The sequence below is a fragment of the Petromyzon marinus genome, unplaced genomic scaffold (genome assembly GCF_048934315.1).
Source record: "Petromyzon marinus isolate PM22_M1 ecotype Great Lakes invasive population unplaced genomic scaffold, UKy_Petmar_22M1.pri1.0 PM_G_Scaffold_7, whole genome shotgun sequence".
In the NCBI taxonomy this organism is placed as follows: Eukaryota; Metazoa; Chordata; class Hyperoartia; order Petromyzontiformes; family Petromyzontidae; genus Petromyzon; species Petromyzon marinus.
This window is the reverse complement of record NW_027423024.1, coordinates 5,708,270-5,733,348: the sequence shown is the minus strand read 5'-3', so window position 1 is coordinate 5,733,348 and position 25,079 is coordinate 5,708,270. Positions and strand designations below refer to the sequence as shown.

At 45.8% G+C, this 25,079-nt stretch overlaps 1 protein-coding gene across 8 annotated transcripts; it reads left to right on the top strand.

The window, feature by feature from the left end:
• The first annotated feature begins 1,037 nt into the window (after positions 1-1,037).
• LOC142920237 (uncharacterized) lies at positions 1,038-24,700 on the top strand. 8 transcript variants are annotated; one of them, XM_076062730.1, is made up of 7 exons: positions 1,038-1,105; positions 11,461-11,590; positions 13,820-14,004; positions 15,075-15,339; positions 21,003-21,078; positions 22,684-22,748; positions 22,949-24,700. In XM_076062730.1, exons 2-7 carry the CDS (start codon positions 11,539-11,541, stop codon positions 23,074-23,076), a joined length of 771 nt encoding a protein of 256 aa, XP_075918845.1. In that variant the 5' UTR covers positions 1,038-1,105; positions 11,461-11,538; the 3' UTR covers positions 23,077-24,700. The 8 variants fall into 8 exon arrangements, with proteins under 8 accessions (XP_075918845.1, XP_075918848.1, XP_075918849.1 ...); XM_076062733.1 differs by lacking the exon at positions 22,684-22,748 and adding an exon at positions 18,355-18,527 and having other exon boundaries at positions 21,003-21,074; positions 22,949-23,038; XM_076062734.1 differs by lacking the exon at positions 22,684-22,748 and adding an exon at positions 18,355-18,527 and having other exon boundaries at positions 22,949-23,037.
• The last annotated feature ends 379 nt before the right edge of the window (positions 24,701-25,079 follow it).

Sequence of the window (25,079 nt, the reverse complement as noted above, 5' to 3'; positions counted from 1 at the left end):
CACCACACTGCCGCTCCCCATTAGGACGACGCACACGGCATTGACAACCTTGATGCTTCCGGTTGCTTGCGATGAAGTGACCGGTTGGCTCAGCCTGTCAAGAGCACCGAGCTGTACCGCTGAGACCATGGGTTTGAAATTCAGGCAACTTGCTTGTGATTTTAAACCAGGTTTCTCAAGCGTATTGCATTTGGCTAAATTCCAGCTGAGAATGAAAATATCAGTTTCACTCTCGTACGTGAAACATTTTTCTCGGTGGCAGGGCGTGTGGGGAGGTGCTGCTCATGACTGTTTGGGGGGGGGGGGGTGGTGGTGACACGTGGCCCCCCAATGATCCGATCAAAATCCCTCATTTCGATCGGATCATTGGGGTTTACAGTGAGGGAAAAAAAGTATTTGATCCCCTGCTGATTTTGTACGTTTGCCCACTGACAAAGAAATATAATTTTAAGAAATATAATTTTAAGAAATATAATTTTAATGGTAGGTTTATTTGAACAGTGAGAGATAGAATAACAACAACAAAATCCAGAAAAATGCATGTCAAAAATGCTATAAATTGATTTGCATTTTAATGAGGGAAATAAGTATTTGACTCCCTCTCAATCAGAAAGATTTCTGGCTCCCAGGTGTCTTTTATACAGGTAACGAGCTGAGATTAGGAGCACACTCTTAGAGGGAGTGCTCCTAATCTCAGCTCGTTACCTGTATAAAAGACACCTGTCCACAGAAGCAATCAATCAATCAATCAGATCCCAAACTCTTCACCAGTCAACGCCCTACCTGGTTGATTGACGTTGAGAGACCACGCCCACACACGTGATCGTCTAACGTGGTCGATTCCCACGTCTACACAGTAGGAATCGATCAATGAAGGTTCATTTTAGACCACTGTTGATTCCCATGTTATCCCAATGCAAATCGATTTTATTAGCCTAAGCCACAAATAAATCGGTTCCCATGTTGTCCCAATTGAAATCGACTCATACATCCGTAATTCTATTATAATCGATTCCTAATGTTATCCCATTAGGAATCGGCGCGAGAATAGTTAATCGAAATTTGAATCGATTTTCTCTGCAGGTGACTTGGCGCAGCAGCCACGGTAAGCCGAGCCGATCGATACATCATCGGGTGCCAGGTTGTGGTGGACGTGGGGAGCGGTGGTGCAGTGGTTAGCGCACTGTGTGTGTGTGGGGAGCGGTGGTGCAGTGGTTAGCGCACTGTGTGTGTGTGGGGAGCGGCGGTGCAGTGGTTAGCGCACTGTGTGAGTGTGTGTTGAGTTTATGTGTGCGTTGGGGTGGTAGCTGTGAACACAGTGGGTACTGTGTGGTTAGTAGTGACAAGTACATTATTATACAGCAGTGCCTTAAACTTGTTATTAGATTCAAGTATAACGTTGCAATGACTATTGTTTGCTAAACATAACTTAACATTTTTAATGACTGAGTTGAGTTTATGCGTGCATTGGGGTGGTAGCTGTGAACACAGTGGGGACTGTCTGTGTACTCAGTAGTGAGTAGTACATTATTATACAGCAGTGCATCTCATACACACACACACGCATCTCATACACACACGCATCTCATACACACACACACATCTCATACACACACACATCTCATACACACCCACGCATCTCATACACACACATGCATCTCATACACACACACGCATCTCATATACACATGCATCTCATATACACACACATCTCATACACACACACACATCTCATACACACACACATCTCATACACACACACTCGCATGCATCTCATACACACAAAGACAAAGACCCCCGTATAGCCTTAACAGACTCGGGGCAATCGCTGGGAGCCAACACCTATGAAGGCCGGCCCAGCACACGATGGGGTGGGTGGCCAAACACCACGCCCGGCCGCATTTGTCTCCCAAGTGGCGATGTTCACACCCTGCACCAAGTACTCATTTAAGGCTGAGTTGACTTCAAAGACGGAAACAGGAATACTTCTTCATAATTATGGCAAATCGCCTGATGAAGCTGGTTGTAATAATCAGTGAAACGTCATACTCTAATGGTAAATGTTCTGGGTTTACTATCCAATACACAACCAGTGTGCTGAAGCAGTAACTAATTGGCACGTTTTGTTTACGTGACAAACCTTACTAATTGGCTGTCAGGTGGTGGCGGGTTTAACGACACATTTATATTTACGCAATCTAACCCAAAAAAAGGTCCCTTTATTATGGATGATATTGGTCGCAAAAGCCTACTAGGTTTTAAACTGAGTCGACCCAGGGGAAGCCCAGGACTGGTTCAGATCATCGTCGCTGGTGTTGGCCGTGAGTGGGAATCACTCAGGTCGCCAGGTTCGTAGTGCAGCACGCTCACCGCTGCACTACCACTTCCCATATACACACACACACACATGCATCTCATACACACATCAAAGACAAATATTTCGATTTAAAGCTTTCGTGACTGCAATGATTCATCTTCTTTGGTTCTTTCGGTAAAGTCACGTAGAATAAGAATAAAATAATAAATTGATAAAATAAAATAACACAATAATATTCTCACGACGTTTCGGCCACAACACAAGCGGCCTTCATCAGGTGAAGGGACGAGACTGTCTGGTAGGACAGCGCTGGAGTGAAAGAGCCACGTTCAGATCACGGCCTTTAAGCCTCAACTTTAGCACCACGGATAGCTACGGGCCCCGTTCAGACGGACGAGTTCGTCCATGGTCGGAACAGAGGAGGGGGAGAGAGACAGCTGCGAGGCCCTAGTATACTCCATGTTGTAAAACCATACCATTAACCGTGGTGTGAGAGGTATTAAGAGGCAATGCTGGCGAAAGAGCTGCGGTCTGAAGGTCATCGTAAAAATACAATTAATTAAGAACAGAAATGATTTAAAACATCTTTCCAGTGGTTACTAAGCCAGAATCCATCTTCTCGGTTGAAATTGTCTCTGTGCTTGTATATGTGATTGGCCTCATGAACGAATCTCTCATGGTAGCCGGTTGGTTTGCAAAGAACCTCCGTCTTAGAGAAGTCAATGTCATGTGAGCCCACTGAATTATAACAGTGATCTGCCACGGCAGAGGAGTTCGTCCTACCGTGTTTCAAGTCTGCTTTATGTTCGCGGATGCGGTCCGAGATGTCTTTTGGTTTCTCCAATGTAGCTACTACCACAGAGGCACTTTAGTTTGTAAACGCCCGGGTACTGTATGTCTGGAACAGCATCTTTTACAGATGGAACTAAATCACGGATTTTATGTACTGTGTTGAATCGGACCTGGATCTTGTGTTTATTCAGGATTTTGGAGATCTTTTTTAGTGACCCCTGCAATGTAGGGTAAGGTAATCGTTTTGAGTGGCTCCACAAGAGGATCCTTCTTCATGACTGGAGTGATGGCTTTGCGGATTGTGTAGTCGGAGTAGCCATTAGCCCTGAGAGCCTGGTGTACCTGCTTGAGTTCACTGGTAATGTGTTCCTGGTCGGAAATGCATTGGGCTCTATGGTATAGAGTCTTGATGAGGGAGTTCTTCTGGGATGGATGGTGGTGGGAATCCGGTTTCAAGTAAGCATCTGTATGGGTAGCTTTCCTGTAGACCAGGGGTCGGGAACCTATGGCTCGCGAGCCAGATGTGGCTCTTTTGATGATTGCATATGGCTCGCAGATAAAACAAAATATTCTCACTTGTTTTAATCCATCCATCGATTTTTCACTGCGCATGTCCTGTTCAGGGCTGCAGGAGCAATTGTCCATTATTTTAATTGGATGATACTGGCCTACGTTTGCCGTTGCTGGGTAAAACAGGTAAACGCCCCCTTTTGAATCAGTCTGAGACTGCGTCTGCTCGGTCATTAGCTCAAAGCTAACCCTTCGACGAAGAAGATGGCGAAAAGAAAAAAAGACGACGAGTATCGTACATTTCAGGACGAATGGACCGAAGAATTCGCCTTTGTGGAGAGAGCGGGTTCTGCGGTGTGTCTAATTTGCAATGACAAAATTACATCGTTGAAACGGTCGAATGTAAAGCGGCACTTCGACACGCGCCACGCTACCTTTGCATCAAAATACCCTGCGGGAGACAGCAGAAAGAAAGCGTGCCAAGAGCTTCTGAGCAGGGTGCAAGCTAGCCAGCAGCAACTCCGCGTATGGACCCGGCAAGGTGACTATAATTCGGCTAGCTTTGCTGGTTCTTTAGCAATAGTGAGGAACGGAAAACCATTCACAGATGGCGAGTATGCTAAAACGTTCATGCTGGATGTAGCCAATGAACTTTTTGATGATCTTCCGAACAAAGACAAGATAATCAAACGGATACAAGACATGCCTCTGTCGGCAAGAACTGTTCATGATCGTACCATCGTGATGGCAAACAAAGTGGAGGAAACGCAAGTGAAGGACATAAATGCAGCGCCGTTCTTTTCTCTGGCTTTGGATGAGTCAACAGACGTGAGCCATTTGTCGCAGTTCAGCGTGATTGCAAGATATGCTGTTGGTGACACACTGCGCGAAGAAAGTCTTGCTGTTCTGCCATTAAAAGGGTCCACAAGAGGTGAGGATTTATTCAAGTCTTTCATGGAGTTTGCTCAAGAAAAAAGTCTACCTATGGATAAACTTCTCTCAGTGTGTACTGATGGTGCTCCGTGTATGGTGGGGAAAAACAAAGGATTTGTGGCGCTTCTCCGTGAACATGAAAATAGACCCATCCTAAGTTTCCATTGCATTATACACCAGGAGGCACTTTGTGCTCAGATGTGTGACAGGCAGTTTGGCGAAGTGATGTCGCTGGTCATTCGTGTGATCAACTTTATTGTTGCCCGAGCCTTAAATGATCGCCAGTTTAAAACACTGCTGGATGAAGTTGTAAATAACTATCCTGGTCTGCTTTTGCACAGCAATGTGCGTTGGTTGTCAAGAGGGAAGGTGCTTAGCCGTTTTGCGGCTTGCCTGAACGAAATCCGGACTTTCCTTGAAATGAAAGGCGTCGGGCATCCTGAGCTAGCCGACACCGAGTGGCTCCTCAAGTTTTACTATCTCGTAGATCTGACTGAACATCTGAACCAGCTCAACGTGAAAATGCAAGGCATTGGAAATACAGTGTTATCCCTTCAACAAGCTGTATTTGCTTTTGAAAACAAGCTGGAGCTTTTCATCACGGATCTTGAAACAGGTCGTTTACTACATTTTGAAAAACTGAGCCAATTTAAAGATGCATGCACAGCAAGTGAGCCCATTCAAAACCTTGATCTCCACCAGCTAGCTGGCTGCACATCCAGTCTCCTACAGTCCTTCAAAGCACGCTTTGGAGAATTTCGTGAGCACACTCGTCTTTTTAAGTTCATCACCCATCCAAACGAGTGTTCACTGAACACAGCCGACCTGAATTACATCCCTGGTGTCTCCGTCAGAGATTTTGAAGCAGAAGTGGCTGACCTGAAGGCCTCAGACATGTGGGTGAATAAGTTCAAGTCACTGAATGAAGATTTGGAAAGAATCACACGACAGAAAGCGGAGTTGGCGAGCAAGCACATGTGGACAGAAATGAAAAAACTCCAACCCGAAGACCAGCTGATTCTCAAAACTTAGAACGCGCTTCCTGTCACATACCACACACTGCAGCGTGTGAGTATTGCTGTATTGACCATGTTTGGATCTACGTATGCATGTGAGCAGTCATTCTCACATCTTAAAAACATCAAGTCCAACCTACGATCACGTTTAACGGATGAAAGCCTCAACACTTGCATGAAGCTTAACCTCACCAAGTACCAACCTGACTACAAAGACATCAGCAAATCCATGCAGCACCAGAAGTCGCATTAATGGTGAGTGTTATAACAACATTATTTAAAAGAATAAATTCAGAGGCTTATTATACTGACATTTAGTTGAATTCACTTTTAAAATATATTATATGGCTCTCACTGAAATAAATTTCCAAATTTTTTGCTTTCATGGCTCTCTTAGTCAAAAAGGTTCCCGACCCCTGCTGTAGACAGAGTGGCTCATTGAACCATCATGTCTCCTTTTAATTAAGACATCCAAAAAGGGTAGTTTGCCATCTTTTTCGACCTCCATGGTAAATCTGATGGCTGGGTGTATGGAATTGATGTGGTCGCGGAATTGGTCTAGAGCAGGCTGGCCATGTGGCCAGATGACAAAGGTGTCATCAACGTACCTCTTCCATAAGGTCGGGCGTAGAGTGGCAGTCTGGATGGCGTCAGTTTCAAATTTTTCCATGAATACGTTGGCTACAACCGGAGATAGGGGGGAGCCCATTGGGGTGCCCTCAGTTTGTAGAAAGTTCCATTCCAGGTGAAGTATGTGTTGGTTAAGCAATGTCTCACCAGGGGGGGTACATCAGTATGCAGTCCTTGATGAACCAGGTCTTCAATGATAGCGATGGTGTCAGGTACCGGGACTTTGGTGAACAAGGACACCACATCAAAACTGACAAGCAGGTCGTTTGGGGACAGGGAAATGCCTTTGATTGTCGATACCAGGTGAGTAGAATTTAGTACCGCAGAGGTGGTTTTTCCAGTGAAAGGTCGCAGTATATCAGCAAGAAAACATGCCAGTTTGTAGGTGGGGGAGTTGATAGTAGAGACGATGGGACGAAGGGGTGTATCTTCTTTGTGTATCTTTGGAAGGCCATATAATCTTGGTGGTCTGGCAGCAGAGGGTTTCAACGAGAACTGTTTGATCTCATCAATTAATGCTGTTGAATCAGAGATGATTTTGTTCGTTTTGGTGACCAGGCTGTTGGTGGGATCTCTTTTTATTTTTGTATAGCTGCCATCGTCGAGTAGTTCTTGAATTTTGTTGTTATATTCTGTTTTGTCCATGATGACAGTGGCATTGCCTTTGTCGGCTGAGAGGACGACAATATCATCCCTCTTTTTTAATTGAGATAATTCAAAACGTTCGTCTTTGCTGATGTTGCTGGGTGGCAACTTAGCGTTTTTGAGGGTTGCAGCGATTTCAGATCTTGCTACGTCTGCAGAGATGTGACTCAAGCCCTTGAGTGCAACGTCGACATGGGCAATGATATCATTAACCGGTAAGTGTCTCGGTGTGACAGCAAAGTTTAGACCTTTAGCTAAAACGGATTTCAGACCATCAGAAATGGAACTGTTACTGCGATTAATTACGACTTTGTTGACGTCTATCTTTTCGGTGTGTGGATCCGATTTTTTGCTGGAGAGGTGATTGAATTTGGAAATCAAATTGTCCCTACATTTGTTCGACATAGTGGCAGCCGAAGAGGTAGTCATATTGTCTACATGTTCCCAATCCGATGTAGACATTGTTGCTGTCAATTTTAAGTGTGATTTGTAGAGTGTCTTGTCTAACTGATCGAGTTCGGTGCGTGTAAGTCTGATTTTTTCCGAGATAAGAGCGAAGCTAGTTCTAGCTAGAATTCGTTTTGCATTGAGAGAAGTTGCAACAGCAGAGGTTAGTGTAAATGCGGTTGGTATTACCTTAGAGTTGCGGCATCTCTTCAGAAAGGTGAGAGACTCGATTAGTTGAGCCTTCTTATCCCGGAGTCTTTTGAATGATCTTAAGGATGTGTGGAATCCCTCCCCGTAGAGGCGGTTAAATTTCGATTTAAAGCTTTCGTGACTGCAATGATTCATCTTCTTTGGTTCTTTCGGTAAAGTCACGTAGAATGAGAATAAAATAATAAATTGATAAAATAAAATAACACAATAATAATTTCAGATGGTCTGAAATCCGTTTTAGCTAAAGGTCTAAAGTTTGCTGTCACACCGAGACACTTACCGGTTAATGATATCATTGCCCATGTCGACGTTGCACTCAAGGGCTTGAGTCACATCTCTGCAGCGTAGCAAGATCTGAAATCGCTGCAACCCTCAAAAACGCTAAGTTGCCACCCAGCAACATCAGCAAAGACGAACGTTTTGAATTATCTCAATTAAAAAAGAGGGATGATATTGTCGTCCTCTCAGCCGACAAAGGCAATGCCACTGTCATCATGGACAAAACAGAATATAACAACAAAATTCAAGAACTACTCGACGATGGCAGCTATACAAAAATAAAAAGATCCCACCAACAGCCTGGTCACCAAAACGAACAAAATCATCTCTGATTCAACAGCATTAATTGATGAGATCAAACAGTTCTCGTTGAAACCCTCTGCTGCCAGACCACCAAGATTATATGGCCTTCCAAAGATACACAAAGAAGATACACCCCTTCGTCCCATCGTCTCTACTATCAACTCCCCCACCTACAAACTGGCACGTTTTCTTGCTGATATACTGCGACCTTTCACTGGAAAAACCACCTCTGCGGTACTAAATTCTACTCACCTGGTATCGACAATCAAAGGCATTTCCCTGTCCCCAAACGACCTGCTTGTCAGTTTTGATGTGGTGTCCTTGTTCACCAAAGTCCCGGTACCTGACACCATCGCTATCATTGAAGACCTGGTTCATCAAGGACTGCATACTGATGTACCCCCCCTGGTGAGACATTGCTTAACCAACACATACTTCACCTGGAATGGAACTTTCTACAAACAAACTGAGGGCACCCCAATGGGCTCCCTCCTATCTCCGGTTGTAGCCAACGTATTCATGGAAAAATTTGAAACTGACGCCATCCAGACTGCCACTCTACGCCCGACCTTATGGAAGAGGTACGTTGATGACACCTTTGTCATCTGGCCACATGGCCAGCCTGCTCTAGACCAATTCCGCGACCACATCAATTCCATACACCCAGCCATCAGATTTACCATGGAGGTCGAAAAAGATGGCAAACTACCCTTTTTGGATGTCTTAATTAAAAGGAGACATGATGGTTCAATGAGCCACTCTGTCTACAGGAAAGCTACCCATACAGATGCTTACTTGAAACCGGATTCCCACCACCATCCATCCCAGAAGAACTCCCTCATCAAGACTCTATGCCATAGAGCCCAATGCATTTCCGACCAGGAACACATTATCACTGAACTCAAGCACGTACACCAGGCTCTCAGGGCTAATGGCTACTCCGGCTACACAATCCGCAAAGCCATCACTCCAGTCATGAAGAAGGATTCTCTTGTGGAGCCACTCAAAACCATCACCTTACCCTACATTGCAGGGGTCACTAAAAAAGATCTCCAAAATCCTGAATAAACACAAGATCCAGGTCCGATTCAACACAGTACATAAAATCCGTGATTTAGTTCCATCTGTAAAAGATGCTGTTCCAGACATACAGTACCCGGGCGTTTACAAACTAAAGTGCCTCTGTGGTAGTAGCTACATTGGAGAAACCAAAAGACATCTCGGACCGCATCCGCGAACATAAAGCAGACTTGAAACACGGTAGGACGAACTCCTCTGCCGTGGCAGATCACTGTTATAATTCAGTGGGCTCACATGACATTGACTTCTCCAAGACGGAGGTTCTTTGCAAACCAACCGGCTACCATGAGAGATTCGTTCATGAGGCCATTCACATATACAAGCACAGAGACAATTTCAACCGAGAAGATGGATTCTGGCTTAGTAACCACTGGAAAGATGTTTTAAATCATTTCTGTTCTTAATTAATTGTATTTTTACGATGACCTTCAGACCGCAGCTCTTTCGCCAGCATTGCCTCTTAATACCTCTCACACCACGGTTAATGGTATGGTTTTACAACATGGAGTATACTAGGGCCTCGCAGCTGTCTCTCTCCCCCTCCTCTGTTCCGACCATGGACGAACTCGTCCGTCTGAACGGGGCCCGTAGCTATCCGTGGTGCTAAAGTTGAGGGTAAGAATCCACCCATTTTTTCGCCATATAGCATTGTGATATATAACGACTTATTGTTGGTAGCTTAGCTGATTGGAGAATATAGAGTTTATTGATAACATTAAGGTAATTTTTATTTTAGTTGTTTATTGGTTCACTATATAGTACTGTGAATAGCTCAGATGTGTAGGCCTTGACTTCAACATAGTCATTTCTGTGACCAGTCACTAGCTAATCACTCAGTTATTTCAATGCTAAATTCGCCTAGTTATTTCAATGCTAAATTCTCCTGTTTGATTTGTACTAAGTGCCTCGGTGAATGTGTATGGTCTGACTTTAACGTAGCTATTTCTGTGAGCAGTTACAAGCTAATCACTCAGCTATTTCAATGCTAAATTCTATGCTAATTCCATTGTCAAGGGGTGCCTCTGCGGATGTGTATGCTTTAACTTAGCTATTTCAATGCTAAATTCTATGCTAATTCCATTGTCAAGGGGTGCCTCTGCGGATGTGTATGCTTTGACTTTTAACATAACTATTTCTGTGACCAGTCACAAGCTAATCATTCAGCCATTTCAATGCTAAATTATATGCTAATTCCTTTGTCAAGGCGCTTTGTTCCTCTCACACAGCTTAAAGGCCGTGATCTGAACGTGGCTCTTTCACTCCAGCGCTGTCCTACCAGACAGTCTCGTCCCTTCACCTGATGAAGGCCGCTTGTGTTGTGGCCAAAACGTCGTGAGAATATTATTGTGTTATTTTATTTTATCAATTTGTTATTTTATTCTCATTCTACGTGACTTTACCGAAAGAACCAAAGAAGACAATGTTTCTACTTGCTCTGATGTCCGTGATCTTTGTGTTTGATATAAATTTCACCCCCTTTTGCAACGTTAGCTGATTCGATGGCTTCGTTATGTTTTCTTCACCATCGTCTAAATTGTTGCTCTCGGCATATACGCGATGCCACCGCAAGATCAGTGACGCGCACGCCGCTGTCATACTTTTTTCTACGATCTCTTATTTCACGTCGACAGTGATCCTCGCCATTTTCTTCGCAGCTTGGCTTTCCTCACTAACCTTCTTGAATGAATTGACAAAAAAAATTAACGTTAAAATGACAAAAAACACCACGTGGAAATTCACGGAGAGTTGTAGCAAAAGGGTTGCGCACTGAACGAGATCTACTGGACAGGCAGACTGAGGAGCGGCGCTTTGTTTAAGTCGTGAACGGGCTCTACTCTACGCGGTGACTCATCCCGACCCATACAAGTTGCAGCAAGCGCGTCGTACCCCAAGCAAGACGTATCCCAAGACATTTTTTCTCTCGTCAAATACACGACGTGGACCAAATTCAACGTATTCCAAAGCGGTCGTCCACTGTAAATGCGTTTTGGTGAGGAGAGTGCGATGTTGCTGTGATGTAACAGTCGATACCGCTGGTGTTGTTGACGAGGTACAAGAACCAATGGTCGCCGCCTCAGAGCTGAATGTGAACGTCCATTTCAATGCTATAAAATACTGTGAATTATTAAGGTCTAAAATATGAAGCGCGGTGGAAGGATGGTGTCTGATCGACTTATTGCAGGTTAGAGATGTTAACTTATTTGTATTGTATAATGTCATTGTAGTGGTGTGTGCATTGTCTTAATCAATAATCTAATGGTGTGAAATGCATTGTGTTTTAATACGCAACATACATAGGGTTCACGGCGGGAGGAGAAGGGGACGGTGGTGGTGTACCAGCTACACCAGCGGCAGCAAGAACGCGCCGGCCACGCCATGTTGCCGCGGTGTCTAGCGGTGCTCCTTCTGGCCTCCGTCGCGGTCCGAGGTAACAACCACCGTGAACACCGACCAGTCCAGTTCGCTTATTGGTTAGAGCCCTGTGAGCCATGCGGCTCTTGAATCGGGTTGCAACCGCAACGAAACAATAACACGAACAAGAAACCGCAGCGGCAGCATCCAGCAAGCGTCACCGTGACGGTAATCGTCATTGACGCCGTTGTTCGGCATCGTCTTGTCTAGCGTCGTCATCGTCGTCGTCATCCGTAGACGCGTCAGCACCGCCATCGTATAATCCGTAGTTGTGGCAGCAGGTTTCCGACATCGCTGTTATCAGCAGAGTTCATCATTTGGAGAGGCTAATAGGGTGGCTGGAATCGCCAGTGTTCTGTGCATTGAACAAATAAACAGCCCAGGGCCTGCGCTTGAGCAATGGCGAGCTACAGGAGAATGCCACACGTATCGGAGCATTCATAGCTTGGGGTGAGCAGCTCTATCATGGGATACCTTTTCACCAGTATCAAAGTATTAAATATAAGAATAGATTTGACCCTTTTGACCAAGAAAACAGATGTTATTATATTTTGATTTAAAGCTTTCGGGACTGCAGGGATTCATATTCTTGGTTCTTTCGGTAAAGTCACCATGTAGAAGGGAAACAATAAAATAATAACAATATAAAACAATAACATTCCCTTCTATGTGACTTTACCGAAATGACCAAGAAAACATGTTATTATGTTCAAATACCAAATAGATAACTTTGTCAAGGAATCATTTACTGCATCAGCTACACGTACTTGTGGTGAACATGCAAACAGACATGGTCTGATAAAAAAATATATATATAGTGCATTGTACTCTGGTTTTTTCGGTAAAGTCACGTAGGTAAAAAAAAAATCTAGAATCAAAATGATAACAGCTGAATTAAACAACTAAATTAAATGATTTAATTTAGTTGTTTTCATTTATTTTATTGATTTTTTTTTACCCACGTGACTTTCCCGAAAAAACCAAAGAGTATGAATCCTTGCAGTCACGAAATCTTCAAATCTAGAAATAGCGCATTGTCTTTGTACTGTTGTACAAAGACAATGCATATAACATTATAGTCACGTTACTTTTTTTATTTAAAGCTTTCGTGACTGCAGGGATTCATATTCTTGCTTCTTTCGGTAAAGTCACCACGTAGAAGGGAAACAATAAAATAATAATATATATATAAAACAATAAAATTATCACGATGTTTAGACTGCAACACAAGCAATCATCATTAGGTGTGAAAAACCACGGCAAGCAATGTATTTATTATTTTATTGTTTCCCTTCTACTTGACTTTACCGAAAGAACCAAGAATATAGTTACATTATTATTATTAAAGCACTGCATATATTATCAGAGGTTGTTTGCATGGTCACCACACGTACCGTATGTGTGGTCATTTTCAGACTTGGTTCCCTGCAAAAGGTGTCTATTTGGTGTTGGAACATCTTAACACAACTCCTCTTTGATTAGTTTAACACGTAGGCTTTCGCGACCAATATTATTCATAATAAAGGTTTTTGGGTTAGATCGCGTTATTTATAAATGTGTCGTAAACCTCCACCACCCGACACGGCCAATCAGCAAAAAAAAGTGTCACGTTGACAAAAGACAAATAATTCACTACTTTAGCCCACCGGTGTGTTAAAGAGTGAATCCACATTTACAGTTTGAGTACGACGTTTCGCTGGTAAATACCTCCAGCATTATCGGGCAATTTGCCAGAATGGTAAAGCCCTCGCTTGCTCCCGGTCTTAAATAGAGCAGCAGGGTGACGTCATCATTTAACTCATATCAGGTGCAGTGATGAGAGGCAGGGGGGGAATTGTAATTATATAATCGATTGGTAATCAGCCATTGGTTATGATTAGTAATGAGTTGTAGATTAGTAATTAGTTGTAATGTGTGTTAGTGATTATATGCTACGTTAGTAATCCGTTAATTAGCATGTGTTTCCCCTATAAGGAATTGTAATATGTATTATTTAATAATACTCAAACTGTAAATGTTGTGGATTCACTCTTCAACACCACCGGTGTGGGGCTAAAGTAGTGAACTATTTGTCTTTTGTCAACGTGACACTTTTTTTTTGCTGATTGGCCGTGTCGGGTGGTGGAGGGTTACGACACATTTATAAATAACGCGATCTAACCCAAAAACAACCTTTATTGTGAATAATATTGGTCGCGAAAGCCTACTACGTGTTAAACTCTCTTTCTCCTCTCTTCCCGTGCAGATGTAACGTTCGCAGCAAAGCTCCGGCTCTCCCTGCCGGAGAGGCTGGACGTGATGGAGGGGGTGAGCTTGACCATCAACTGCTCTTTCTCACCGCCGCCGACCGACCCGAATCACGTCATCGTCAAGTGGTCCGTGTTGCCCGCGTTCTACTCGAAGAACACGCCCATTGGCGACGTCATCCAGGTGATGGGCGGACCTCATCCCGGCTCTAACTTTGAACGACCTGACTCCCCCGTCCGTGTCGCCGCTGGCATTGACACGCCGCGGTTTCTGTTTAACCGGCGGCGCGTTATTTGCGCGTGTTGGTTTTGCTCCGGAGGAGTGACGGTGTCACTTAACGACCCAGCTAACGTCTCGTCGAGTGCCACTTTTTTGTTGTTTTAAATAAGGATCTCGTTTTAAGAAGTTTGCCTAATTTCGTAATTGAACGGCTTCCTATTGAATGAAACTGGCACACCCAAGGGATAAAGCCCCACGTGCACAAGGAAAGAGCGTGCGATGTTCCAAACAAATAAAGTGGACTCTTTGATTATCCGCACTTACAGATCGGGAAGACGGCCGTGGATAATTCAAAGTCACGGATAATCCACAACTTTAACCAGTTTCTGTGGATCTCTATGCCAGAAACCACTAATATAAGTTATACATTACTAGACTTAAGGCTTTTGTCACTTTACGAGTTCATATTCTTTGGGTCTTTCGGTAAAAATTCGATTTAAAGCTTTCGTGACCGCAGGGATTCATCTTCTTGGTTCTTTCGGTAAAGTCGCCACGTAGAAGGGAAGCAATAAAATAATAAAAATAAAACATAATAATTTTATTATATTTTATTATTTCCCTTCTTTCGGCAAAGTCACGTAGATATGTTCATTTTCTTTGAACCTATCTGCGTGACTTTTACCGAAAGACCCAAAGAATATTTACACGTCACTGACGAGACGCGCATGCCGAGTGATAACACTTTACTGCCCCTGCCCAGCAGAAGGCTCTGCCGACTTAAGCGGATGACGGCGAGGCCACGGCCAATCGGCATCAATCAAACCGCGGCCGAATTCATACGCCGCGGGAATAAAAAACAAAAAAATCGCGAGACTTCGCCGCCTCCTCCGCACCGGAGTCTGGGAACGCTGCGCGAGCCGCCGGGAGCCGCTGTGGGAGGCTCGGGAGAGATGGGCCGGAGACGGGTGGGCGGGCGGGCGGGCGGGCGGGCGGCAACACCGGATCGCGGCCCTTTCCTTTTTTCTCGTCCGCAGATCTACAACTCGGGCGTCGACGTCGTCGGCGTCGGGGTGGCCGCGCTCGTGGGCGACGTGGCGAAGGGCGACTGCTCCGTGAGGCTCCGGCGCGTCTCCGCGGGCCTCGGCCCCGTGATTGGGTGCATGGTGGTCTGCGGGCGGTGCAACACGGAGGACGTTGCGGTGGCACGGGAGGCGACGCTGAACGTGACGGTCGCAGGTGAACGGAGCGAGCGGTGTTTGGGGGGACCGTCCAATCACGAAGGCCACTTGGCAAAAGATGGTGAGTGGCAAAACTGACACCTTATTTTGTTACTGGCAAATGAGGTTTCCACTGGGGTAAATGCTTACCCCGAGCTCTCATACTCTGATGGTGCATTGCCTTTTAGTTGTGCGCCTTTTGGCGTCTTCTGGTCCAACACCATGTGAGACGAGGCTCTAAAGAAAGCTGTCTCGGGTGTGGACCAATCAATTTCAAGGACAGTGGTCAAGATGGCGCCGATGATGGCAGCCTCGGCCGGTTGGTGCGCCCTGTTTTGTCCAGTTTTGTCCAGTTTTGTCTTGAGAGGGGCTTGCTGTTCAACACACTCGTGCTGGTGAGAGAGGCCTGTTGTTCATCACACCCGTGCTGGTGAGAGAGGCCTGCTGTTGTGGGGCCTGCTGTTCATCACACCCGTGCTGGTGAGAGAGGCCTGCTGTTCAGTACACCCGTTTTGAGGGGCCTGCTGTTCAGCACACCCTTGGTGGTGAGAGAGGCCTGCTGTTGAGGGGCCTGCTGTTCAGCACACCCGTGCTGGTGAGAGGGGCCTGCTTTTGAGCACACCCGTGCTGGTGAGAGGGGCCTACTGTTCAGCACACCTGTGTTGGTGAGAGAGGCCTGCTGTTCAGCACACCCGTGCTGGTGAGAGAGGCCTGCTGTTCAGCACACCCGTGTTGAGGGGCCTGCTGTTCATCACATCCGTGTTGGTGAGAGGGGCCTGCTGTTCAACACACCCGTGCTGGTGAGAGAGGCCTGCTGTTCAGCACACCCGTGTTGAGGGGCCTGCTTTTCAGCACACCCGTGTTGGTGAGAGAGGCCTGCTGTTCAGCACACCCGTGCTGGTGAGAGAGGCCTGCTGTTCAGCACACCCGTGTTGAGGGCCTGCTGTTCAGCACACCCGTGCTGGTGAGAGGGGCCTGCTGTTGAGGGGCCTACTGTTCAGCACACCCGTGTTGGTGAGAGAGGCCTGCTGTTCAGCACACCCGTGCTGGTGAGAGAGGCCTGCTGTTCAGCACACCCGTGTTGAGGGGCCTACTGTTCAGCACACCCGTGCTGGTGAGAGGGGCCTGCTGTTCAACACACCCGTGCTGGTGAGAGGGGCCTACTTTTCAGCACACCCGTGCTGGTGAGAGGGGCCTGCTGTTCAACACACCCACGCTGGTGAGAGGGGCCTGCTGTTCAACACACCCGTGCTGGTGAGAGGGGCCTGCTGTTCAACACACCCGTGCTGGTGAGAGGGGCCTGCTGTTCATCACACCCGTGCTGGTGAGAGGGGCCTGCTGTTCATCACACCCGTGCTGGTGAGAGGGGCCTGCTGTTCATCACACCCGTGCTGGTGAGAGGGGCCTGCTGTTCATCACACCCGTGCTGGTGAGAGAGGCCTACTATTCATCACACCCGTGCTGGTGAGAGGGGCGTGCTGTTCATCACACCCGTGTTGGTGAGAGGGGCCTGCTGTTCACTCCCATGCTGGTGAGAGAGGCCTACTGTTCATCACACCCGTGTTGGTGAGAGGGGCCTGCTGTTCACCACTCCCATGCTGGTGAGAGGGGCCTACTGTTCAACACACCAGTGCTGGTGAGAGAGGCCTGCTGTTCAGCACACCCGTGCTGGTGCGAAGATGGCGCTGATGATAGTAGCCTCAGCCGGTCGGTGCGCCCTGTTTTGTCTTGTTTTGTCTGTCAATTCAGTGTTTTGCCAAGATTTTCGGAGTTCTCTAACAAGAGACGAACTTTTAAATATCAGGGAAACAACTCCTGTGGATTTAATTCCTACTTTTCTGCTTCCAGCGGCAGAATTAGTAGGCATTCTAGTCAATGCCGCGCTAGGCTTTGCTCAAGCAACGAAACGCCGCCCAAGGGGTAAACGGTCGGGGGCTCTCGTACGGCTACGCAGACGCGGGATCCGAACAGTGCTTCCGAGCTTTTTCCTCTCCAACGTACGTTCACTGTACAACAAAATGGATGAACTTCAGCTACTGATGGTAAAAAACAAAGACTTTCTTTCAGCTTCTGCATTGTGCTTCACGGAAACATGGCTGTGTGATTTGATTCCGGACACTTCGCTACAACTAGCAGGATTCCATCTTGTAAGATCGGATCGTGACATAGCACTCTCCGGCAAGACGAAAGGCGGTGGTATTTGTTTTTACATTAATAGTGGCTGGTGTGTAGATGTCACAGTGATTCTGCAACATTGTTCTCCACTCCTTGAATCAATTTTTATAACCTGTAAACCGTTTTACTCGCCTCGCGAGTTCGCGTCGCTCATTTTGGTAGGAGTTTATTTGCCGCCTTGTCCTCAGGTTAAAGAGGCCCAACGCATGCTCGCCGATCAGATTCTGAGTGTGGAGCGAGCAAATCCAGATTCGTTGGTTATCGTACTTGGCGAATTTAACAAAGGTAATCTCAGCCACGAACTCCCCAAATACATACAATTCATTAAATGCCCAACCAGAGAAGGGAACACTCAGTTCATATTATTAGCTCTTTCGGTAAAGTCACGTTGAAGGGAAACAATAAAATATATATAAAACAATAAAAATTCTCACGACGTTTCGACCATAACACAAACGGTCGTCATCAGGTGTGTCGGTTAGCATTCATTTATTTATTTTTAAACGGTGTTTTTATTTATATAAAACGTCACCGCCACGCACAGCGATTTGGCAGTTTATTTAGAAGGACTAGTCCATCTATGTTCTGAAAAGAGGAGGGGGGAGACGAAAAATTAATGTATGCTGTCTGAAAGCCACTGTAAGCGTGAACAATCAATTAAGACATGAAATGGTTTATCAAATCTTTCCAATGATTGCTAAGCCAGAATCCATCTTCTCGGTTGAAATTGTCTGCCTGCCGCAGGCGAAGTTTCAAGTTTTTTTTTCATTTTATTTATCGGGCATAGCCCTGCGAGCCGTGCGGCTCTCAAGTCGGGTACAACAACAGCGAACGAACAAAACGCGAAGCCGCGTTGAGCCGGTGGCGCCGCGTGCTGGTCTCACCGAGCCCCTTCTCTGTCGCCGCCCCGGTTCTCTGTCAGCCCCGCGGCGGCGCAGTTGCGACGCCGCCTCCGACCCCACAGCGACCGCGCCGCTCCCCTCGTCCACGAAGGGGACGTCGCTGATGATGGTGGTGGTGGTGGCGGTGGCGACGTTGACAGCGCTGGGCTTGGTGGCCGGGGCTGCTGCCGTCGTCGCCGCGTTCGTCTGCAAGGTGCGCTGACGCCCGCCACCTGTTCTGTATTTTGAATTTGTGGTGTCTCTCATCATCACGGTGGCTAGGAGATGTTAACTACCTCGCCCGGTATGCAGGAGGTCATCGGTCTGACCCTGATGTCTGCTGTACATTTGAAGTCTGCGTCTCTCTCTTTCTAAACACGAGATTTTGATCCTGTCGATAGTAGAGTTTGTTTGGGTGAGATGGTGTAAATATAAATGCTCTGTCGTTAAACCCGCCATCACCTGACACAGCCAATTAGTAAGGTTTGTGTCACATAAACAAAACGTGCTCAGTAGTTACTCGTTTATCGTATAGTGTATAGTGTAGTATACAGTGTAGTGTATAGTGTAGTATACTAGTTCAACACTAACTCGTTGTGTGTTGGAGCGTAAACCCACTGCAACATTTACAATTATAGTGTAGTATATAGTGTAGTGTAGTATACAGTGTTTAGTGTACTGTACAGTGTAGTGTATAGTGTAGTCTACTAGTTCAGTACTAACTGATTGTGTGTTGGAGAGTAAACCCACTACAACATTTAAAATTATAATGTAGTTTATAGTGTAGTGTAGTATACAGTTTCATGTATAGTGGAGTGTATAGTGTACTGTACAGTGTAGTGTATAGTGTAGTATACGAGTTCAACACATACCGTTTGTGTGTTGGAGAGTAAATCCACTACAACATTTACAATTATAGTGTAGTTTATAGTGTAGTGTAGTATACAGCGTATAGTGTACTGTACAGTGTAGTGTATAGTGTAGTCTACTAGTTCAGTACTAACTGGTTGTGTGTTGGAGAGTAAACCCACTCCAACATTTACAATTATAATGTAGTTTATAGTGTAGTGTAGTATACAGTTTCATGTATAGTGGAGTGTATAGTGTAGTATACAGTGTAGTGTATAGTGTAGTATACTAGTTCAACACTAACTCGTTGTGTGTTGGAGCGTAAACCCACTGCAACATTTACAATTATAGTGTAGTATATAGTGTAGTGTAGTATACAGTGTTTAGTGTACTGTACAGTGTAGTGTATGGTGTAGTCTACTAGTTCAGTACTAACTGGTTGTGTGTTGGAGAGTAAACCCACTCCAACATTTACAATTATAAAGTAGTTTATAGTGTAGTATACAGTTTCATGTATAGTGGAGTGTATAGTGTACTGTACAGTGTAGTGTATAGTGTAGTATACGAGTTCAACACATACCGTTTGTGTGTTGGAGAGTAAATCCACTACAACATTTACAATTATAGTGTAGTTTATAGTGTAGTGTAGTATACAGTGTATAGTGTACTGTACAGTGTAGTGTATAGTGTAGTCTACTAGTTCAGTACTAACTGGTTGTGTGTTGGAGAGTAAACCCACTACAACATTTACAATTATAATGTAGTTTATAGTGTAGTGTAGTATACAGTTTCATGTATAGTGGAGTGTATAGTGTACTGTACAGTGTAGTGTATAGTGTAGTATACGAGTTCAACACATGCCGTTTGTGTGTTGGAGAGTAAATCCACTCCAACATTTACAATTATAGTGTAGTTTATAGTGTAGTGTAGTATACAGTGTATAGTGTACTGTACAGTGTAGTGTATAGTGTAGTCTACTAGTTCAGTACTAACTGGTTGTGTGTTGGAGAGTAAACCCACTACAACATTTACAATTATAGTGTAGTTTATAGTGTAGTGTAGTATACAGTGTATAGTGTACTGTACAGTGTAGTGTATAGTGTAGTCTATAGTGTAGTATACTGGTTCAGTACTAACTGGTTGTGTGTTGGATAGTAAATCCACTACAACATTTACAATTATAGTGTAGTTTATAGTGTAGTGTAGTATACAGTGTATATGATTACTGTTGTTACATTGTTTTTACAGCTTTATTTTGGTGATTCGAAAACATATGGTTAATCTAAATTGTCTTATGGTTGTTGTTGTTGTTGGCTTGCACCACATTGATTTTAACACACAGCGTTTTAATACGTTTTTTTTAGTGGAATATTTCCTGGTTTATTCCAGGATGTTTCTGTTACGCGTTGTCGCTTTAAGATGTTCTGTGTTCAAGTTTTGTTTGTTGCGGTTGCACCCGACTTAAGAGCCGCATGGCTCACAGGGCTATACCTAATAAATGAAACTTGAAACTTAGTGTACTGTACAGTGTAGTGTATAGTGTAGTCTATAGTGTAGTGTATAGTGTAGTCTATTGTGTAGTATACTAGTTCAGTACTAACTGGTTGTGTGTTGGAGAGTAAATCCACTACAGCGTTTTACAATTCGAGTACCTGGTGACATTTCACCGGTAACTACGACAACAACAACAACCAGCAGAAACATCAACAGACCTGACGATGCTGCTGCTGCTTGCTGCTGCTTGATGCTGCTGTTGTTGTATTTCGGGAAGCGTCAACGGAGTTCCGTGCGTTGTTGAGTTTTTCTCCCCACCCTGCGCGTGATGTTCTCGTTCCCCCAGCGAGGGAGCGACGGAGCGCCCCAATCCTGGTTCCCGAGTGCCTGCTGATGAGTGACGCCGTCTCTGCCGAGTGTAGGTAGCCACCGCCACCACCACCACCAGCAGCTCCACCATCACCATTCCCAACACCACCACCCCCACCACCACCACCAGGAACTCCACCATCACCATTCCCAACACCACCACCGCCGCCGCTGCTGCTGGCGATAGTTTTGATGTAGTCTCTTTGTTTATCAAAGTTCCTGTGCCTGACACCATTGCAAGCATTGGAGATTTGGTCCAACAAGGGCTGAATGCTGATGTACTGGCCCTGGTGACACACTGCCTCACCAACACTTACTTTACCTGGAATGGAACATTCTGCAAACAAGTTGAAGGTACCCCAATGGGTTCTCCCTTATCTCCAATCCTAGCCAGTGTTATCATGGACAGTTTTGTAAGGAATGCCGTCCAGGCATCCACCCTACGTTCATCCTTGTGGTACGTGGATGACAAATTCATCATCTAGCCACATGGCCGACCAGCACTAAACAGATTCCTCAACCGCATCAACTCTCCATACACCCAGACATCAAATTCACAATGGAAGTGGAAAAGGATGGCAAGCTACCGTTCTTGGATGTTTTAAGAGACCAGATGGCTCAGTGGGACACTCTGTCTACAGGAAAGCCACCCATACGGGATGCTTATCTAAAACCTGACTCCCACCACTATCCCTCCCAGAAGAATTCCCTCATCAAAGCTCTACACCATGGAGCTCAATGTATTTCCAACCGTCATCACCGAGCCAGTGAACTTGAACACGTACACCAAGCTCTCAAGATGAATGGATATTCAGACTACACAATCCGTAAAGCTATCACCCCAACCGTTGGGAAAGAACCGTCTGAGGACCCAATCAAAACCATCACCTTGCCATACATAGCAAGAGGTCACCAAAAATAATTAAAAAACAATGAGCAAACACAAAATTCAGGTTCGATTTAACACAGCACATAAAATTCGTGATCTGATCCCATCTGTGAAGGATGTGATCCCTGACATGCAATACCCCGGCGTCTACAAACTAAGCTGTGTCTGAGGCTGTCGTTACATTGGGGAAACTAAGCGACGTGTCTCGGACCGTTCTCGTGACAATAAGTCAGATCTGAAACACGGTAGGACCAATACCTCGGCCGTGTGCTGATCATTGTTTTAAAGTGGTGGGCTCACACGACATTGATTTCTCTAAGACGAAGGTACTTTGCAACGGCATTGAAGGCAACAACCATCTACAGGCAACGATGACGATGGTAATTGTTGTTGTTGTTCCATTGGAAACCTCATTTGCCAGTAACAAAATATGATAATTGTTTTTTTTACCCTTTTATCTGGCAACAAAACTGACACCTTTTTTTACAAGGAGTCATGTTTACATTGACCACTATACCTGCGGTCGGAACGCAAACACAAAACAACAACTCTGATAATGTATGCACGAGGCTCTAAAGAAAGCTGTCTCGGGTGTGGACCAATCAATTTCAAGGACAGTGCCACATACATTATCAGTGTTTTGTGTTTGCGTTCCGACCGCAGGTATTGTCGTCAATGTAAACACGACTCCTTGTACAAAAGGTGTCAGTTTTGTTGCCAGATAAAAGGGTAAAAAAACAATTATATATTGTTGTTGTTTTCCCGGCAGGAGAGGGGGAGGAAGTGGAGGTTTGGCCGATGAAGACGATGAGAAAGGGTGGGGAGAGACCGCCGGTGGGTGGGGAGGGACCGCCGGTGGGTGGGGAGAGACCGCCGATGGGTGGGGAGGGACCACCGGTGGGTGGGGAGAGACCGCCGATGGGTGGGGAGGGACCGCCGGTGGGTGGGGAGGGACCGCCGATGGGTGGGGAGGGACCGCCGGCCTTCGGATCTTCATTCCTTGTTCTTTGTGGCGGGGTTCTTTTCCCTTTAAGGTTTTGCAAACGGCGTCAAAGTGCAGACATCCGGAGGGCATCCCGACTCCGCCCAGTGCCACAAGACAACGGAGACAAGTTTGGGAAGCCCCGGTGCATCCGTTACCAAAACCTCGTTCTTTTCTTGAATACCCAACGATGCCCATGCACATCGTATAATTAGATTATTATTATAATGCGTTGTTTACGTTGTTTTACGTTCTAATGATATAAAAATGTTTGGGGGGGGGGGGCGGTGGGGCGGGAACGGCACGGAAACCACCACGAAATCCACGGTGTGGTTTCTGCGGCGCGATCGTGACGGAGTCGCGTGTCGCACGTCGGGAAGGAGGTTGTTGCGTGTACCTCGGGCGGGTGTCCACGAGGGGCTGAGCTCCGTCAGTGGACTGGGGGACCACCGAGGACCACGGGCTCCACTCCCGCGGTTCGATCGCGGCTTCAGCCGGCGTTGGTTCCTCACGGACACGGCTCGCCCTTTCGGCGCGAGCGCGCGGCGAGTTGACGGCGAGCCGATGGGCTTAACCTCCATCGCCAACAGCCTCGCAGAATCATTCTCATTATGAGACCTCCTTTGTCAGTAACAAGATATAGGAATAGGTTTTACCCTTTTAATTGGCACAAAAACTGACACCTTTATTCAAGGCACCATGTTTGCAATAACCACAACACAAGCAGTCAAAATGCAAACAAACAAAAAGACAACTCTGATAATAATATTGGCACTGTCCTTGAATTTGATTGGTCCACACCCGAGACGGCTTTTCTTAGAGCCCAGTCTCCACTGGTGTTGGACCTTTTGGCGTCTTCTGGTCCAACACCATTGGAGACTAGGCTCTAAGAAAAGCTGTCTCGGGTGTGGACCAATCAAATTCAAGGACAGTGCCAATATTATTATTAGAGTTGTCTTTTTTTTGTTTGCATTTTGACTGCTTGTGTCGTGGTTATTGCAAACATGATGCCTTGAATAAAGGTGTCAGTTTTTCTGCCAGTGGTGACTTTACCGAAAGAGCTAAGATATGTAATGGGGGGGTTGCGAGGCCATACTTCACCGTGCCGGGCGGCGCGGGTTGCTGAAGGGGACCGATCCGGACATCGCTTGCCATTTAAGTTAACCGCGGCCGGCAATGAAGGTCGGGTCAGCGGGTTCAGAGGACGGCGCGCTAACCGTTCTTCTGATGATGACGATGATGCGTCGTCGATTTCCCGGGAAAGCCTCGCCCGAGTCTCGGGACGCACGCTTCAGGAGGGTGCTTGCGTGAGGATGCGTTGCGCTATAATTGTTGTTCATTTTAAATTTCGACTTAAAGCTTTCATGACTGCAAGGATTCATCTTCTTTGGTTCTTTCGGTAAAGTCACCACCACGTAGAATGAGAATAAAATGATAAAATAACACAATAAAATTCTCACGACGTTTCGGCCACAACACATGCGGCCCTCTTCAGGTGAAAGGAACAGACCTGCCGGGACGACAGAGCTTCAATGTAGCTCTGTGAACAGAGAAGAGGCTCCGTCGTCCTGACAGGTCTGTTTCTTTCACCTGAAGACGGCCGCTTGCGTTGTGGCCGAAACGTGAGAATTTTATCGTGTTATTTTATTATTTTATTCTCATTCTACGTGGTGGTGACTTTACCGAAAGAACCAAAGAAGGTTGTTCATTTCCCCCGCTGCCGTGTGACCGCTGCCGTGTGACCGTGCGTAGCGTGCTGTACGATGGCGAGTTGAATAAACGTTGGTGATGTTTTTCATACCGACCGTGTGTCTGCCGTAACTCGACGGAGTGTCTCGTTTCAGAGACTGAGCCTCAAGCGAGCGCTGAGCTCCGTCACCGCCTCTTCCCTGTTCACGCTCCTGAATTGAATTTTTTATTTAAAGCTTTCGTGACTGCAGGATTCATGTTCTTGGTTCTTTCGGTAAAGTCACCAGCACGTAGAAGGTAAACAATAAAAATATAAAACAATACAATTAAATCACCACGTTTCGACTGCAACACAAGAAGCAATCATCATCAGGTGTGAAAAACCACGGCAAGAAAATTTGAAAAAGTGGCGTTTTTTTTTTCAAATGGTTCTTGCTGTGGTTTTCACACCTGATGATGATTGCTTGTGTTGCTGTCGAAACGTGATTTAATTT